At 47.2% G+C, this 19,941-nt stretch overlaps 1 protein-coding gene across 1 annotated transcript in view; it reads left to right on the top strand.

Moving 5' to 3' along the window:
* Positions 1–19,941, top strand: part of TESMIN (testis expressed metallothionein like protein) — a 62,032-nt gene that overhangs the window by 5,357 nt on the left and 36,734 nt on the right. Inside the window, exons 3-6 of the mRNA XM_025188935.2 lie at positions 6,659–6,776; positions 8,483–8,541; positions 16,417–16,575; positions 19,498–19,618. Coding sequence (XP_025044720.2) covers positions 6,659–6,776; positions 8,483–8,541; positions 16,417–16,575; positions 19,498–19,618 — 457 coding nt within the window. The remainder of the gene's footprint in view (positions 1–6,658; positions 6,777–8,482; positions 8,542–16,416; positions 16,576–19,497; positions 19,619–19,941) is intronic.

The raw sequence follows: 19,941 nt of genomic DNA, 5'->3' as shown, positions 1-19,941 counted from the left end.
GGCGGGAGGGGAGGGGAACAGAGCTCTTTGTCACCATAGGGAGGGCAGCAGCACAGCTGCGGGAGGGGAGCGCAGAGCCACTGGGAGGAGTATGGAGCCCCTCCGAGTGACAGTGGAGCCATTAGGTGGAGCATGGAGCTCCCCAGGTGGCAGCAGGGCTGCTTGATGGAGCCCGCTGGGCAGCAGCAAAGCTGCTCAGGGGAGCGCAGAGACACCGGGCAGAGTGTCTCTGCGCTCCCCTGGACTGCAATGGAGTTCATGGCCACTGCAGGGAGAGGGGAATCCCGGGCTGCAGTGAAGGGGGGGGAAGGGAGGAGTAGAGTTCCTCCCTTCCCCCACACTGTGGGGAGAATAAAGCCCTAGTGGCAGTGGAGCTGCCTGGGGAAAAGCAGAGCCCCTGCCACATTGATGTGCCCTGGTCTGGCAAATGCCCTGGTTTGGGACCACTTAGGTCCCAAGGGTCCTGGATGAGGGAGGTACAACCTGTACTGGTGTCACTAATAAACGTGAAAAACATTAGCTTGTTACAGTGTAGTGATTACCTTTGTTTGTTACTAATTTGTTACATTAATATAGAATCTAGTGTTAGTTAAACTTAACTAGATAGCCATAAAGAAATCTTTCATTTTCCCATCCCCCTTTTTTTACTAAAAATAGGGATTCGGTCAATATGTGTGGCAACCCAGGCTTTAAACAATTTACTTCATGTAAGGACTCGATACCAGTTTTGAATGGCCACTCCTTATGTGTCCAATGTTTAGGTAAGTTACACACATTGCAGAAGCATGCTAACTACAACAATCTCAAAGCAAGAGCAAGGAGAGATTGAGGTCTTTGCTTTAAACTAATTCTAATGGAGAAATCCTTCATTCCTACATCAGAAACTGGACAACCTGCAACAAGTGATTCTCTGTCCATATTCTCCATGGACAAACCTTGTGCCAACTCCACTACAAAATTGAGGAAAAAGATCACATCTCCACCAAGCAAATACCTATTAAAAAAGGAACGGTCTCAGACGACATTGCTGCCTGTGGTGCTAACATCTTTCAAAGTGAGTGCCTTTGCACCAGGCACCTCTGGCACCATCTGCTTCAGGACATCTGGGGGAAGGAGAAAGGCATTAAGTATCAGGCAAAAAGCAGTCTCCTCGATGTCTACTCCTAGGAAGGGCATGGCACTGCAGTCTCAAACACCTGTGATGGCTCCACCTCTGGCATGGAGCTCAATAGTGCCAACTGTGAAACTGCTAAGACGGGTGTCCATTGCACTGCAGAAAGCTACACACAAAGATTTAGCACCAGCTTCACTTTCATTTAAGGCGGCAGAGCAGAGTGTTACAGCATCACATACAATGGCCCTAATCCCTCTTATGCACCCATCAAATATGGAAGAAACATCTGTTCCTGGATTTCCAATGCTCAGCACCACCTGAATGGCAGTACCAACAGCAGCTGACCAACCAGAATCTCCCAATGCTCCAATTTTGAGTGACAAGAACAACATGGAGGGAGCAGTTTTCACCTTTGGACTTGCCTCCTCAGGAGGCATGAAACCTTATTACAGACCCAGGAAACAGAGCACCAGGGAACATTTCCCATGGACAGCCTACCCGTCTCAATTCCACAGATCACCCACTTCCCATAAGAAATTCAGATTCCCTGTAACAACCACAACCTTAATATGAGTCAACAGTGTGACACTTGCAAAAAAAGCAAACATAATTCTGGGATGCATTAACAGTGTGTTGTTAGCAAGACACGAGAATTAATTCTTCCACTCTGCTCTGTACTGATTAGGCCTCAGTTGCAGTACTGTGTCCAGTTCTAGATGCCACATTTCAGGAAGGATGTGGAGAAATTGGAGAGGGCCTAGAAAACAGTAATAACAATGATTAAAGGTCTAGAAAACATGAACTATGAGAGAAGACAGAAAAATTGATTTGTTTCGTTAAGAAAAGAGAAGACGGAGAGGGGACATGCAGCTTTCAAGTACCTAAAAGGGTGCTACAAGGAGAAGGGAGAAAAATTATTCTCCTTAACCTCTGATGATAGGTCAAGAAGCAATGGGCTTACATTGCAGCAAGGGAAGTTTAGGTTGGACATTAGGAAAAACTTTGTAACTGTCAGGGTAGTTAAGTACTGGAATAAATTGCCTAGGGATGTTGTAGAATCGCCAACACTGGAGCTATTTTAGAACAGGTTAGACAAACCTCTATCAGGAGATATGTAGATGGTGCTTGGTCCTGCCGTGAAGGCAGGGGACTGGACTTGAGGTGGTACAAGAGACAACAGCACCAGCTCTTCAAGATTCTACAAAATTCTTTGTCTAAGGTAAAAATAGCTGTGACGATAAATGTGCCCATATATGGTACTCTAATGGAACCTGCAGAAACAGGGTAGCAAACACTTGCCACCATCCCCCAACCAATAACCATATGGATAGGAAATACAATGTACCAAATAAAGGCATGCATATCCTTTTTTCACACCCACAAACTGTTCCTTAGTGGTGATTGTGTTAAGCAGTGGGGCAAACATCCTCAATTCAAATCCACATCACAAGAAAAGGATTGGAAGAGACAAGACCTCTTGGTCCAATCTTCAGTTCTCCATGGTCAGTTACACAATATTACTCAGTATTTTTCTATATTGTCATGATTGTATATGAACTATTTTGTCCAGCAAAATCCTGGAGGAAATAAAATTTTGAGCTATTGGCAATGAGGAACAACTTACTGCTAGAACAGTGCTCTGGGCATCCCTTGACATGGTGAACAAAGTGGCATACATGATAACAATAGCCATCGTCACGCACAGAGCATCATGGTTACACTCACCTGGTGTCCTTAGGGAACTCCAGACCAAAATGGAGGACCTTTCCTTTAACAGGGACAAGCTCTTCTCTATTAAGATGGACGAGGTCCTCTGTTCCATGAAGGACTCGTGAAGGATCTTGGGAATCTATACAACCCCTAACAAGAGAAGCAGATACAAGCTTTACGGTCATAACGAAGAAAGCACATTTCAACACCAATGGAGACCATATGACAAACAAAGACAGAGGTCCGGACCACAAAGATGTTGCCCTACCAAATCTCATGCTGCAACATCCCAAGCACCACCAAACAAGATGCAGTTTTTAAACATTAGTTGAAGGTTTGATCCAAATCCCTCAACTACCAATGCCAATGGAACAAACAATCTCTGGTCATTGGCTTCAACTAGATGTAGGCCTCTGTCACCGTCGACTACTGGGTGTTAGAGATCACTCAAATGGTTATACAATCCTCTTTACCTCAGTACTACCTACCCACCCCCTTTCTCCATCCCTGTTCAGTAACCTTTCTTCCAAGTACCTATTTAGATAAGAAGTAGCTCACCTTCTACAATAAGGGGCTGTGGGACAAGTTCTATGCAACAAAGAGGGAAGCAATTTTATTTCCATTATTTTCTGACTCAAGAGAAATAGAGATTGGAGAACTATACTAGATCCATTTCAAGCAGAAGTGCCACATGGAACCTGGACTCAGAGTCCCCCGCTGGCCCCAGGCTCCATACGGTGTTTCAGTCTTTGAAATGCATAAGAGCCCTTGCTGGGGCTCTTGTACATTTCAAAGGTGGAATGCCGTGCAGCACTTCCACCTCTGAAGTGTATCAACAGTCGGATGGCTCTTGCTACATTTCAAAGCAGAAGTGCCCTTATCAACTAATTGAACAGTCAATGGAAATCCCATCGACTATTCAATTAGTTGATTAATTTTAACAACCCTATATAGAATATTGCCATTAAGACTGTTGATGGCTCCATTAGTCTTCGACAAAGCCCTAGAGTTAGTAGCTGTTTATTTCTACAGACAGAGAATATTGTTATTCCCATTCTTAGATGGTTGCCTGATAAAAGGCCCGACCCGAACAGAAACATTATGAATTATTCAACAACCTATCTCTTATTTTCACTCCTTACCGGGTTACAAATCAATAAAATCTACCATAACTCCAATATGATTGGACTTTGTAGGAGTACACCCAGATTCAGTGGAGGCCAAAACAACATTGCCAATGCCCTGATTCACAACAATGACCCTCCTTCTTCTTTGAGTAACATCTCTGTGGGTGCTCCCCTTTCGGTGTTGGTATATGCCCTGTGCCGCAACTTGGAGATTTTCAGTAGCAGCGTTTCCCAAGAACACAAATATTTCATGTGGGGATCCCTACACAGAACCTGTTTTACAACATCAGCAAACAAGAAATGCCCAACATTTTGCTCACAAGCAAGACTAGGGGCATGATCCTTCGGGGACACCTTTCCCATCAAATGGAATGCTTCCCTCCTGTACACATTTCCATTCATTCCTCTAATCACCAGAGTTTTAGACAAAATATGAATCGACAGAGTCAAAATAGTACCAACATTGTTGAGACATAGTTACTTTACCGGACACACATTGGGATCTGTGCACCATTCACTCTCCATCTTCTATGGAATCTTCTCTCTCAGAACGATGGTCAAATCCTCCATCTGGACCTGAGAAACTTCAGTTGAAGGAATGGCTCCTTCACGGCTCCACTGTGACAAGCTCACAGTAAATAAAACAAGTGTTAATAAACAACAGGAAACACAACATGTGTACTACTTATTTCCAAAAATGAAAAAGATTCTTCCTGTGATGGCAAAACAAAAAATTATCTGCAAGCCAAGCACCACTTCCATTAATTCTGGAATATTTGTCCCTAACGAGCTCAGGACTTGCCGTAATCTTGCTTAGAGTTCATATTGCTGCCATCAGAACCTTCCGTCAGTGGGTAGAGAGGACATTGATATTCACTCACCTGATTACTAAGCAGTTTCTTGTGGGCATACAGCATTCTTACTCGGATATCTAAGAACCCATGCTAGCATGGGACTTAAATCTGGTGATCAGAAATCTAACCAGAGTCCCATTCAATCCCTTAGCCACATGTATGTTACTTCACTTGTCTATGAAAGTGGCATTCCTGGTTGTCATTACATCAGCATGAAGAGTCAGCGAAATAAGGGCTCTCATGTCTCACCCTTCCCCCCGCCATACACAATATTCTTCAAGGATAGTGACACTTAGATCACATCCTAAGTTTGTACTGTAAATATTGACCTCGTTCCACCTCAACCACTGATTCACTTACCTACATTTCATCCAAAATCATACACTGATGCTCAAGAGGTAGTCCTGACTACACTGCGGGTATGTCTACACAGCAGTGTTATTTTCAAATAACAAAATGCATGTCCACACAGCAAGCTATTATTTCAAAATAATGTCGAAATGGAGGACTTCTTACTCCAACTCCTGTAACCCTCATTTTACAAGGAGTCAGGGGAGTCAAAGGAAGAGCGTTCATCCTTTGACTTCCTACTGTGTAGACCAGTGGTCCCCAACGCGGTGCCCGCAGCACCATGGCGCCTGCCTGGGCATTTATGTGCGCCCGCCGAAACATCTGGGCTGTCTCCCCCCCCCCCAGCGCACGGCACATACATTGTGCTGGCCCCGGGCGCGTGGTGCATGGGCGGCCCCTACCCCGGGCGCGCAGCACATGCGCAGCCCTGCCCCCGAGTGCATGGCGCGTGGGCAGCCCTGACCCCGGGCGTGCAGCGCATGTGTGGCCCCGCCCCCAGAAGCGTGGTGCGTGAGCGGCCCCACCCCCAGACGCCCAGTGGCCACGAAAGGTTGGGGACCACTGGTGTAGACAATGCCAAAAACTGAATTCAGCTATTTTGACTTCAGCTACGCTATTGACATAGCTCAAGTTGCGTATCTTAATTTGACTTTAGCCTTGCTGTGTAGACGTGCCCTGGATGTGTTCACTTCCAAAAAATCACCTTGACTGTGTCAAGAGCAGAACATATGAAGAGCTCTTCCATATCTACTCAAAGATGATCTAAATGGCTATCCAGCTATATCTAAATGTGCTATTCACCACTCAACACTGAAGTCCCTCGAGACCTCAAAACCCACTCAAGAGCTTTAGCTACCTCCATAACATTCCTATGGAATGAACCCATTATAGATCTCTATAGGGTAACCACCTGAGCCTCTGAACACCCTTTCATGAACCATTATGCAATTACTCTCAGTACAAGCTCAGATACTATACTAGGCTTCACTGTACTAGTCTCAGTAACAAACCGCACGTACTGCTCAATATTCATTTGAAGCACCCATAGGGATAACACTCAGAGAAGAGAAGGTTACTCATCTTGTTCAATAACTGATGTGCTTTGAGATGTGTCTCTCTATGGGTGCTCCACTACCCACCCTCCTCTCTGCTACTTCAGAGTACTCTCCACAGTAGAGAAGGGACTGAAGGGGTCAGAGTGTGGGTGTGCTAGATGAGGCACCAACAATGCCATGAGACTGCTACTGCTCATAGAGACCCCAATCAGATACTGCTACTGAAAATCTCACATTGACGGCACCAGGACGCAACAGCAACTTAAGTGGAGCATCACCAGGGACATACATCTTGAAAAACCTCACTTACTGCATAAGCTGAGTAACTTCTTAAACTTTGAACTAAATGGCTATGATTTTTTACAACTAAAGTCAAATAGTTATTTTTTTCTATAAACATGTTAGAAATTAGAGAAAGGAATGAAAGAAAACCTTTTATTTCTCTAGGTATTCAGACCACTATTTGATCCAGTTACTGGTGGGAATAATTGTATTTGTTATGACCAATTCAAAGGAATGCTGAATAGTTGCGCACAGTCACAAGCCTTGCCAGGTAGCTCAGATGGTAAGTGTTTGGAGAGGTCACTTATTGAGAGATGGATTTTTTAAATTTGGTCTCCTACCTAAAACTGACAGTAAAAAAGGGTTGCCTTTCTGTATATATTGTAGATTCTCTTTGTGCCTGAATGGGCATGGCTGTTCAGATTTCTAGTTGTTTTTTTCACCTTGAAGTTATTTTTTGTTAGCACTCATTAAAATCTGATGGGATTGGAGATGGAAGTCTTCTATTTATTCATGCAGCATTTACAGCAGTGCAAGCTTCTCCACATTTCCTTATCGGTATGCCTCGGCCCCAATTTAGGAGGAGCTACTGCTGTAGTTAGAGAGATGGAGATTATCTGTTTTCAGGTTATTTTAGGTTGTCTGCCAGCAATGAACATCATTTGTAATGTGAATGCTTACGCATTAGAAACAAGACTGCAATCACAATGTCACTTGACAAACTGAATGGGAATGACTTTGGTCATTACTCACCATCCCAAATTTGAACCAGCTACTGAAAGGTATGAAGTATGGTGATATACCATCACCAATCCTCCAAATTGTTCCACAGGGCTCTGATTTTGGATTGCATGTTAGCTTTGAGCTTTGTTCTTGCTAGGTTATTGTGGGCTTTACATCGTAGAGGTTGAAATTAAGTTGTTTTTAATTTCTAGGCAGTATTGCTTCCACTTTGCCCCCTGCCTCTACCTCTTTTTTATTTTGATGTCCGTAAGGAAGCTGACAAAGTTTGATAGAGAATGTGTTTGAAAAAAATCATAGTTCACTGGTTTATCTTGAAAAGTTAAAAAGTATAAATTATAAAAATGTTAAAGTATAAATTAAAGAATAGTTTTCTCCCTTGTCCTTTGAAAAGATATTGCTCATGTTCAAGTAAGCAGTAGAGAACTCTCTTCTCATGAGTTCAGTAATGGCCACTTTATGCCCTATCCACACATTGGTCTAAAAAGGGAAGGAGAAAAATGGGCATGGGCAGAAAGAACCTCACACCCTTGCATCGGGGCCATGAACAATTTCACTGAGTGTAAACTGTTTATTTCTTACTAGCCATCCCAAAGCAGTGAGGGAAGGACAGCAGTACAATTGAATATACAGAGCTGGACAGATATGCAAAAGGGATCATGCTGCATCTTAAGCAGTGGTACTGGGTTTGTGCTTCCTGCAGTATACATGCCTGGGACCTCTTGGAGGGATTGTGCATCCCTGAAGAATGTTTCCTTGTAGAAATCCCCCTGCAATTGTGCTGCTCTGCTTCAACTACAGCATGAGTCAGTGCCAAAAAGACAAAGTCTCCATCATACAGATGTCATACCACAAAGCATGTTCTTCAGTAATTCCTTCAGATGGAAGTTCTTTCTTCTAATATATGAGGTATCTCACAGTTGCAAGTTGCACATTCATCAGCCTTTATTAACATCACTGAGAAATACATAATTTTTCTCCACTGAATTGAGAAACATCAATCTGGCTTAATACTGGTGTCTCTTCTTCCCAACATTCCTGACAGGAAGTTTGTTATAGGAGAACATTCAATATTTTTATGCGAGCTTAGCTGCACTTTCAGAGTGCTTGTTTTAAATTTTTCAGTGCCTTATGCAATCCTGTGATGTTCCAAAAATGTTTTCCTTGGACTTGTAGTATAAAAGATATCTTAATGTTTACCTTTATCGTCATTGTTTAAAAACAAACAAACTCCATTTTGTGTAACAGAACCTTGCAGTGATGTCAGCATTTTACCTCAGACTAATGCTCCTGACTGTGATGAACTTGTAAGTATGAATTTAGAGTGTAATTGTTAGTTTTCTGAAAGCTTTTGTTCTTTGTTTCTGAAGGCAAAATATTAAAATTGAAAACAGGAATCCCATAAACTGACAAAGGATTAATTTTTTTTTTCAAATGTAGTCCCATATATGCCACACACAAAAGAAAATGTTAAGTATCCATTTATGAAAATCTTGGCTGTAAAGTTAAACTCTTAAATCCTCATTTAGGGACTAATCTAAAACCCACTGAAGTCAGTGGAAAGACTGAGCTAGTCAAAATAATGCTAGTCCGTGTCTACACAGCAGGCTGTTATTTTGAAATAATGTTGAAATACTGTCAAGCTGGACTTGTTACTCCGATTCCTGTAACCCTCAGGCTGCGTCTAGACTGGCAAGTTTTTCTGCAAAAGCAATTGCTTTTGCGGGAAAACTTGCCAGCTGTCTACACTGGCTGCTTGAATTTGCGCAAGAGCACTGGCGATTTAATGTAAGATTGTCAGTGTTCTTCCGCAAATACTATGCTGCTCCCGTTTGGGGAAAAAGACCTCTTGCGCAAATGTATTTGCGCAAGAGGGCCAGTGTAGACAGCTAAAAACAGTTTTGCGCAAAAAAGCCCCAATGGCGAAAATGGTAATCGGGGCTTTCTTGCGCAAAACTGCGTCTAGATTGGCACGGACGCTTTTCTGCAAAAAGTGTTTTTGCGCAAAAGCATCCGTGCCAATTGTGACGTAGTGGGGGTACCTGGCTGGTTTCTATGCTGCTGGCTTTGGGGTAACCCCCACTGGCTGCCGTGGGTACCATGACCCAGCAAAACAGGATGAGTCACTATGCAAACCAGTGGCCAGACACCCCCCATGGAGAGGAACAAAGGAAGGTGGAATGCTGCCCTGGCTGGGGGGCAGGGCTGGAAGAGGGTTAGTGAGTTGTTGGCTGGAAGCATGGAGGAGACAGCCTAGGGAAAGGGACGAGTTTAGGGGCCCAGTCTCCCCCATCTCAAGGGTGCCTGAGGCATCCTAGCCCAGCTATGTGACCAGATTACATCTGTGCTGTGCTGTATCCTGGAGAGGCAATAAACAACCTCCATTACACCAGCTGGTGCAGTCTGTTTGTGCCATTTCGGGGTGCAGGAGACGGGGGACCCCCAACGCGCCGTCACACTGGTGTCAGAAGTGGGATGCACTGCACCCCGTGGTTGGAGCTTCCAGCGGCGAACGACAAGGCGCAGGAGAAGCAAGAGCCCTGGAGCCAGGCATGCTGGAGACAGAGCGAAGCGGTTCCTGGGAATCGTGGGGCGCTGCAGCACTAGACTGGTGAGTCTGCACCGAGGGGACCCGCGGGCAGATGGCCTACGCCCGACTCTTGAAGGCAGAGCTGGTGGAGCTGTGCAGAGAGAGGGGCTTGCCTGCGCAGAAAGCAACCAAGGCCCAGCTGATTGCCCAGCTGGAAGAGAATGACCAGCCACAGTGCCAGGATCTTGTCCCCAGGGGAAGCAGCCAGACCCCCCCTGAGAGTGTGTCAGGCTCAGAGAGGGGGAGGAGCGCGAGAACCCACCGGAGAGATGAGACAGCGTCTCCTGGGAGGCCTGCAAGCCGTAGCCCATCTAGGGCAGGGGCCAGCCCAGCAGAGCTGTGGCGGCTGGAGATCCAGCTGCGAATAAAGGAATTGGAAGCAGAGGACCAAGAGAGGGACCGCCAGGACCGAGAGAAGGAGCGCCAAGATCGAGAAAGGGATCGCCAGGACCGAGAGAGGCAGCGACAGCATGAGCTGGCCATGGCAGAGCGGAGAACTGGTGGGGCACCGGCTGCGCCAAGTGCGGATGGGCCCCAGGATCCCAGGACTACCAGACGCTTGGAGAGGCTCGTGGTGGCCCAATTGGAGGACATGGGCGACATAGACGGGTTCCTCAGTGCCTTTGAGAGGCCCTGTGGACTGCAACGAGTTCCCCCAGCTAATTGGCTGCAGGAGCTTGTCCCCGCACTGAGCCAGGAGGCAGCCGGAGTGCTCAGTCAGGTGGAGGACCTACAGCCAGGGGATTACAGCCGAGTCAAGGAGGCCCTGCTGCACAAGTTCGGGCTGACCCCCGAGATGTACAGGAAGAGGTTCCAGGGGGTACAGAAAGGGCCACGGGAGACCTATGTGGATCTGGCCTCCCGCCTGTCACAATACTGCCGCAAGTGGGTGTCTGGAGTCGGAGCCCAGACCGCAGAAGAGCTGCTCAAGCTGGTCCTGATGGAGCAGTTCTATGAAGCGTGCCCACCCAAACTGAGGCTGTGGCTCAAGGACCGGAGACCAGAGAACCCCCAGGAGGCTGGGAGACTGGCGGATGAGTTCACGGAGAGCCGGTCCGGGTGTGAACGGGAGTCCCGGAAAGAAAGGGAACCACGCAGAGACCGGATCTTGGCTGAGCGACGGAGGGAGTCAACTACGGGGCGAGACCAAGGAACAGGTCGTCTGTGCCCCAGAGAACCAGCCAGGGCCTGGACAGAGACAGTCCAAAGCCTAACTTGCCATCGCTGTGGGCAAAAAGGCCACAAGAGGGCTCAGTGCACCAGGTCCCAGGACCGGGGACTTTCCAGGTTAACTGGCTGGGGCGGGAGGAAGGGCAGGCTGCCCCAGAGGCAGGGGCTGGCAGGCAAACCTCAGCTCAGAGAGAGGGGAAGGATGCTCAGTGCACCTCCACTGGGAGGTCTGACCCTCGGGAGGCGGATTTCTCAGTGTACCGGGTGGGGGCAGGGCGGCCCCTGCGGAGCGAGTGCCTCATACCCCTGGAGGTGGATGGTAGGAAGGTGACGGGCTTCTGGGACACGGGGGCGGAGGTGACTCTGGCCCGATCCGACATAGTGGCCCCAGAGCGGATACTACCCCACACCCAGCTGACCCTGAAGGGCATAGATGGGTCCCCGTTTAAGGTGCCTGTAGCCCGGGTGCATCTGAAATGGGGGGCGAAGAAAGGCCTCAAGGAAGTGGGGGTGCACCCGCACTTGCCCACCGAGGTGCTGATGGGGAATGACTTAGAGGAGTGGCCCCATGAATCCCAGCGGGCTCTAGTCACTACCCGGAGCCAGAGCCAGCGGGGGGCTGACAACGTGGGTCCAGGGAAGGACTCCTGGCAGCATCCTCAGGGTCCCATTCCAGTGGACACGGGGTCCAGCCAGGCTGGGACTCCGGACCTAGGCAAAGGTGGGGAACAGGTCCCGATCCCTGCCTCAGCAGCTGAATTCCAGGCTGAGGTGCAGGCAGACCCCTCCTTGCAGAGGCTGAGGGACCAGGCTGGCGTCCGTGCAGCTCAGCCCCGGGGGAGAGGTGGCCAGGAGAGATTCCTGCGGGAGCGTGGACTCCTGTTCCGTGAATGGCTTCCCCCCAGGAAGGTGAGGGCATGGAGGGTCCAGCGGCAGCTGGTCGTCCCCCGAAAGTATCGCCTCAAGCTGCTGTATTTGGCCCACGATGTCCCCGTTGGGGGCCACCGGGGGATCCGGAGCACCCGGCTGAGGCTGCTCCAGCACTTCTATTGGCCGGGAATCTTTACAGCCGTGCAGCGGTACTGCCGGTCCTGTGACTCCTGCCAGAGGGGCGGGAAGGCCCAAGACAGTAGGAAAGCAGCGTGGGGGTCTCTACCCCAGATAGAGGACCCTCTGGGCTTGCTGAGAGAGCTATGGGAGGGGAAGTCCTCCCTGGATGGAGCGTTGGGTGTGGGAGCCGCCCTGGCTGTCCAGAGAAGGCTCGCTGGGCGCATTGCCCCGGCCCGAGAGACCCCGGCCAGAGATCAAGGCCAGCGGAAGGGTGGGTGTGACCCCCGAGGACAGGCCTGTGCCAGTCGCCCTGGAGCAGGGCAGCGAGTGGACAGAGGGAAGCCAGCTCATGTGGGGCCTCACCACGGCCGGCCCGAGTCAAGGGGAGCACCCATGTCCCCAGGGCGGGTTCCCACGCAGAGGACCCGAACTTCCCTAGGTCACGAGCGGAGTGACCCTGCTCAGTTCGCTCTCGGAGGGGGGAGAACTGTGACGTAGTGGGAGTACCTGGCTGGTTTCTATGCTGCTGGCTTTGGGGTAACCCCCACTGGCTGCCGTGGGTACCACGACCCAGCAAAACAGGATGAGTCACTATGCAAACCCGTGGCCAGACACCCCCCATGGAGAGGAACAAAGGAAGGTGGAATGCTGCCCTGGCTGGGGGGCAGGGCTGGAAGAGGGTTAGTGAGTTGTTGGCTGGAAGCATGGAGGAGACAGCCTAGGGAAAGGGACTGGAGTTTAGGGGCCCAGTCTCCCCCATCTCAAGGGGGCCTGAGGCATCCTAGCCCAGCTATGTGACCAGATTACATCTGTGCTGTGCTGTATCCTGGAGAGGCAATAAACAACCTCCATTACACCAGCTGGTGCAGTCTGTTTGTGCCATTTCGGGGTGCAGGAGACGGGGGACCCCCAACGCGCCGTCACACCAATCTAGACACTCTTCTCCGCAAATGCTTTTAACATTTCCGTTAAAAGGATTTGCGGAAAATCATGCCAGTGTAGACGTAGCCTCATAGTATGAGGAGTAAGGGAAGTCAGAGGAAGAGTGCTCTATTTCAAAACAAGTGCTGTGTAGATGCTTCCAATTTTGAAATAAGCTATTTTGAAATAATCTACGCAATTGATGTAGTTCAATTTCCATAGGTAATTTTGAATTAAGCCCTGCTGTGTAGATGTACCCTGATTATCTTCAGTGGATTTTGGATCAGGCTGTCAGATACCTAAGTAAGTGGCAGATTTTCAACAGTGCTGACGTACAGTCATTGCAGATAATGAGTCTGTGCTGTCTGCAGCAGCAAGCTTCCCAGCATGCGCTGATAGACTAATGGAGTTTGCAGTACTGTGCTGTAAGTAGTTGTGTGGATGTTCCGGTTCAGGCTGCAACTCAGGCTCTGAAGCCTAAGGAAGGGGGGTAGGTTTCAGAGCCTGAGCTCCAACCCAAGCTGCAGCTTCAAAGCACCGTCTACGCCGTTCTTTTTAAAACACTAGCCCCGAGTTTCTCGTGGGTAAATTGCAGGCAACACAGGCATACCTAATGAGGCTGTACACATACATAAGTATCAGAGCTGTCCCATCTATGGTTTGGGGCAGTAACCCTGGGCCCTGCACTTCAGGGAGATGTGGAGCCTGGATTGTGCAGGGGCTGATGTCAGCACCCAGTCCATACTCTACTTCACTTATTCTGGTGTTGCTCTGGAGAGGAAAGAGTGGTGGATTTGGGAAAGGGGTAAAGTGGAGGTGGAAGCTTGAGGGAAGGGAGCAGAATGGGGGTGGAGCAGGGGCAGGAAGGGGTGGGGGCAGGGTCTTGAAAAAATGGGGGTTATTTCAGGCCCTGCAACCCCTAGGGATGGCTCTGATGAGTATTTTGCTAACCAGAGCCCTATAGTATGCAGATGTTATGGAGGAGATCATCATTTCTCAAATTGGGGGTCTTAATCCAAAAGGGAGCTGTGGGGAGTTACAAGGTTATTTTAGGGCAGTAGTTCCCAATCTGTGGTCTGTGGACCCCTGTGGGTATGCAAAGGCACTGCAGGGGGTCCGCAGAAAGTTTTAAAAAGTAAAGATTGGGCCCACCATGGTGGATCCAGTCCTTACTTTTCTTTTCCTTTTCTTCTCCCTGCTACCCAGAGTGAGGGGTGGGTGACAGCCATGCACGCCGAGACATGGTTTGCTTTTGATCCTGTTCTCTGGAAGCTAAGGGAGAGTGGGGAAAATGCTTGCATGCTGTGCGTGCCTATCACACCTGACTGGTGTGTGAGGCATGCACAGGATGCAAACACTTTCCCCATGCTCTCTTAGCTTCCAGAGAACGGGATCAAAAGCAAGCCTGAGAAGCACCATGTCCTGTAGTCTGCACATTCCTCAGTGTGGACATGCTGTATTCTCTCTCAATACTACTATATTTGTTTAGTTAACATTAACTATTATTAACTATCTTAAATGATTATCAAATAATGGAATGTTTGAAAACAGTTATATTGTTTGCGGGTCCATAAATTTTTAATAGATTGAAAAGGAGTCTGTATGCTCAAAAAGGTTGGGAACCACTGTTTTTGGGGGATCAAGGTATTGCTACCTTTCTACACTGCCTTCAGACCTGGGCAGCCAGGGAGTAACAGCTGCTGTCTGAGGGCTGAGCTCTGCAGGCAGCAGCACTGAGATGAAAGTGGCATGGTATGACATTGCCACTCTTACTTATGTGCTGCTGCTGGCAGTGACTCTGCCTTTAGAGCTGGGCAGCCGCCTCTCTCTGGCTGACAACCTCTGAAGATAGCACCACTGCCAGTAGCAATGCAGAGGTAAGGATAGCAGTACCACAACCCCCATTACAATAACGTGACATTTCCCCCCACCCGTTTTGAATCAAGATCCCTACAATTACAACACTGAAATTTCAGATTTAAATAGCTGAAATCAAGAAATTTACGATTTTTAAAATGCCATGACCATGAAATTGACCAAAATGCACCGAGACTTTAGTAAGGCCATATCGAAAATGTAAAGCTGCCTTGCCTCCCTTTGGAGGATTTCCTTAGCACCCGGGGGGAGGGGAGCGGGAATCTTCGATGGTATAGTAGTAAGCTTCAATGTTAACCCTCTGCCTAAGGCAGTCACCTTTGAATGTGTCTCATTCTTATCTGTGACAAAAAGCCCTCAGATGGCACTTAGCATTAGGGATTTGAATAAGTGACTGGTTAACCAGCAGCTGGCAGCCCCATGGGAGCTGACAGCCCCAAGGGGCTGTGGGCTTCTCCAGCTGGGCCCACCACACCACAGGCACAGGGCCGCTTCAGCCTGGCTGGGCTAGAGTGGCCCCATGTCCGTGGAATCCCGCTTAATCAGTTAACTAGTTAAATGTAACGTTTAACCGATTACCTGGTTAAACAGGATTTTACATCCTTACTTAGCATCTGAGACTGTATTATGCTGCATGCATACAAAAGAGCAGATTTAAGGACGGGGTGCAAATATAACATTGGCAATTCCTACTGTTGGATTACTTCACTCTGTAACCCTAACATTCTCTTATTGTGTCTGAGGTTTTTTTTAAATGTAATTTTCTAGGTTTATAAAAGACAAACCATAAAAAAAATCCAGGTTCGAGAACTTTTTGATAGACATCCCTAACAACACTGTTATGGACATTGTATTCTGGGGTTCCTGGTGAGAGCTGTAGTGTATGCATTGAATGGATCAGGGCTGCAAGTCAGAGGCTTGCTCATTATACAGTGAGCACTACAGTTCTTCCATGTACCAGCCAGATAAATGCTTTATGGTAGACAGTATTGCCAATGAGCATGGCAATTCCTATTTGAAGAAGAATACCACCAAAGTCTAGTCACTGACCACCATGACAGATGTTATCATATGGGAATGCTGCTTAAACTGGTAGGTCTCAGTCCTAAAGTCATTACTAATTTAATTAAATTAAATCCTGTGAGTCTATGACTAATTATATGCTAAAGCAGTTTCTTAGCTTCTCCAGGGCAGTGTAAAACTGAGTTGATAATTACCAGTATAAGGAGGTATAATTACCATCTTTATTACTGTAAAATACGTCTTTGTATACTACCCATTGTTAGTCTTTAGAAGTATTTTCATTTGAATATTAAATGAAAATCTTTCATCCTAAGCTGTAGAAGTAGATTGTACCCATGAAAGCTCATGATACCATCTACATTTTTTTGTTAGTTTCTAAGGTGCTGCAGGACTATTCACTGTTTAAGTTTTTTCAATTAGTACTAGTTGTTCTCAAAATAAGTTTGCTTTAAAAGGCATTGTTTATGCAGCTACACTTTTTTGTCTCTTGTTCTGCTGCAATTTAAAGTAGAATTTAAAGTATGCCTTTTAAGATGTGAAACTTTTTTTTCAGGCAGAGATGGGAGAGGCAATTGTTAGTAATATGGCTAATAATCAAGAGGAAGCAGTTTTTCAGAATTCAAATTCAGGAGAAAGCAATTGCAAGTTACTAACAGTACAAAATGTAATGGAGGAGCCCAGCTGTTCACACAGAAAAGATTCCAATCCAGTGGTAATTACCACCTGAAACTGACAGCAACAGTATACATTGAACGAAATTATATTTATGTATTTATTTCTTTGCTTATTTGTATTACAGTAGTCTAGAGCAATGTTTCTCAACCTTTTTTATAAAGTACCCCCTTTTTAAAAAAAATTATAAGTACCCTCAATACCTACAGTTTTCAGACATTTTTTTCTACCATTGTAACACTTACAGTACCTACAGTTTTCTACCATTTTTTCTACTATTGCAACACATTTGTTTAAACAACTTAATCGTAGCCGGGTGGGTGATGAAAGTTTTGGTGTAAAAAGTACAAAAGTAATAAAGCGCTGTAAAACTTAACAAAAATTCAGTTTTCTCCAAATTTCAATTGTTGATGTACCCCCCCCCCAGACTTCTCTTGAGTACCCCCTAAGGCAGTGGTCTCTAACCTTTTCACACCCAAGATCACTTTTTAATGACAGAACAAGCCAAGTTTTACCGCCCCGCCCCTTCCTTGAAGCTCCACCCTCTCTATTCTCCTCCTCTCCATCACTTGCTATCCCCAACCCTTATACCGCTGCTTTTTCCTCCAATTCTTCTGTAGGAAGAGGTTTTTCCAACATTTGGCCTGTCTAGACTGGACCAAATGTCAGAAAAACCCCTGCTTTTGGAAGCCCCCTTATTCCTTATGGAAAGAGGAATATAGAGGTGACCGAAAGATCATGTTTGCTCTTGCACTAATGCATCCGTGGATGCAGAAGAGTTTTTCTGGGATATCTCTGGAATCCTGAAAAACTCCTGGGCTGTGTCTAGACTGACAAGTTTTTCTGCAAAAGCAGCTGCTTTTGTGGAAAAACTTTCCAGCTGTCTCCACTGGCCGCTTGAATTTCGGCAAGAACACTGACAATCTCATGTAAGAAATCAGTGCTTCTTGCGGAAATCCTATGCTGTTCCTGTTCAGGCAAAAGTCCTTTTGCGTAAAAGGGCCAATGTAGACAGCTCAGATTTGTTTTGCGCAAAAAAGTCCTGATCGCGAAAATGGCGATCGGGGCTTTTTTGCGCAAAAGCGCGTCTAGATTGGCACGGATGCTTTTCCACAAAAAGTGCTTTTGCGGAAAAGCATCTGTGCCAATCTAGACGCTCTTTTCCGCAAATGCTTTTAACGGAAAACTTTTCCGTTAAAAGCATTTGCGGAAAATCATGCCAGTCTAGACGTAGCCCTGCAGTCTAGCCGTAACATTGCTGGGTTGAGACAGGATGTGTAGGATTTGGGTGTGGGAAGGGGTGAGAGGTGCAAGCTCTGGGAGGAAATCTGGATGCAGGAGAAGGTGGATAAGGGGACACTGGCTCGGGGAGAGGGCGCCAGGCCTGGCAGTGTTGGGGTCAGATGTACGGTTAGGGTACTAAGCAAGCCACAGACTTCTGGATGTAAGGGTTCAGGAATTTATGTTGGGGTATGTGAGGAGCTCAGGGCAGGAGGTTCCAGTGTATGATAGGCTTCAATGTAGGGTCTGGGGGAAAGGGGAGCACAGGAGTGTTATGATGCTGTGGCCAGATGGGTTCTTAGCCCCAATTTGGGGTTTGCTGGCCAGGCTTCATTTTTAAATAAAATACCGTGTCAAACAAAAAGTTTCTGCATTGTCTTTGTTTCTGAGAAGGGCAGGGAACCTGTCTTGAGTCAGGGGTCACTGACCCAAGAAAAGTCAGTTGGGGCCACACAAGTGAGATGCAAAAAACCCCTCCTCCACCCCCCGCAAGCTTCACTAATGTGGCCCCAACTGTGTTGGTTGGAACAGGGGACATAGTACTAGGGAAGGGTGCTAGTGGGTGCTTTGACAGGGTTCTGTGGCTTGGGACAGGGGAATGGGGACAGAGTTCAAAAAGTGGGGATGGGAGGACAGAGTTCTGTAGCTGGGGACAGGGGAGTGGGGACAGAGTTCGGGGATGGGAATGGGGACAGTTCTGTAGCTGGGGACAGGGGAGTGGGGACAGAGTTCTGTGACTAGGGAGAGGGAACAGGAGGCAGTGGAGGCAGAGAGTCCCCTGCATCTGCCTCCTCCCAGGATTCTCCCCCTTCCGTCCCCCCACGGGAAGCCAGCATGTGCCACCTTGGGGCCCAACTCACCACCCCCACCCCCGGCACAGGGAAGCCCCGTGTGCGCCTGCCCTGGGGCTGACTCACCCCTCCTGTGTGGTGCAGGGAGCCAATGCTCCCTGCCACAGTACACCCGGTAGAGCAGCTAGCGCACTTCCGGAATCGACGGAAGTGGTGCTAAGCTGCGGGACTTCTGTCCATCCCCGGGAAGCCGAAACTACCTTCATTTTCACCTGAGGTACGTAGTGGGGCTTCTTAGGGGTGGGAGGGAAATGGAGACGGGGCGGACAGGATGCCTCGTGATCAGCTGGTCGAGGCCTCGCGATAGACTTGACCTGTTGGTGACAACGGCCATAAGGGTACTCGTACCACTGGTCGAGAAACACTGGTGTAGAGGCTCCATTTGGGACACCATTGTGTTGCTGTTTTACAAACAAGTAATGAGAAGCCAGTCCCTGTTCTAAAGAAATCATGATTTACGAGGTTATATTTAGTTATACTAAATTTTGTCTATATTTACTATAGAAGATTAGAAACAAAGCAAGCTGTGGTGCTGGCTAAATTTAAAAATAATGCTTGCTATAGTTATAGTCAAGTGAACAAAATGAAGTACTATTGCAGAGCCATATTTTTGTCTGATCTGAATTCTGCACACAGTACAAGTAATTGAAATGTGTCCTGGAGAGTTCCATGGTTGGGAAGGCTAGAATGCAATGAATCCTTCCTACCTGAGATGAGAAGCAACAGTATAGCTGCCCAGTAGTGTTCTGTGATCAGACATTAGGTATTATTAGGAAAACCTCAGTATTTGTGAGCCTAGATGAAAACTTATAATTTATTATGTATTTCAGGTAATCTGCCAGTTGAAAGGAGGAACTCAAGTACTCTGTATAAACAGCTCTGGTACAAGAGAATTAAAAACAGTTCATCTCGTTCCCCAATATCAAAACCAACATAGTTATCTTCAGTCAGGTACAAAGAAAATGAAAAATTTCACTAAATATTATGCCACTGACCATTAATGTATATATGTGTTTGTGTTTCTAAGCAACAGTGGTGCTGAGATGAGCCAGGACTAATGTATCTATCACCAATTTTTTATTATTTTATGGTGCCTACAAGGATGCCTACTTCACAAAACATCCTACAACATTGCTACCATAGAAGTGCTGAAATTAGTGAATTGGTCATACAATGTTAATAAGCAGATTAGATTCAGTAGGAAGTCTTTTGCTTCAGGCCCTATGCATTCTCAAGGATAGGATACCCACTTGCATTTACACAAGCTTGCCACC

The sequence above is a fragment of the Pelodiscus sinensis genome, chromosome 4 (genome assembly GCF_049634645.1).
Source record: "Pelodiscus sinensis isolate JC-2024 chromosome 4, ASM4963464v1, whole genome shotgun sequence".
Lineage (NCBI taxonomy): Eukaryota > Metazoa > Chordata > Testudines > Trionychidae > Pelodiscus > Pelodiscus sinensis.
Note: the sequence above shows the minus strand (reverse complement) of the source record. Positions and strands in the feature narration are given on the sequence as shown.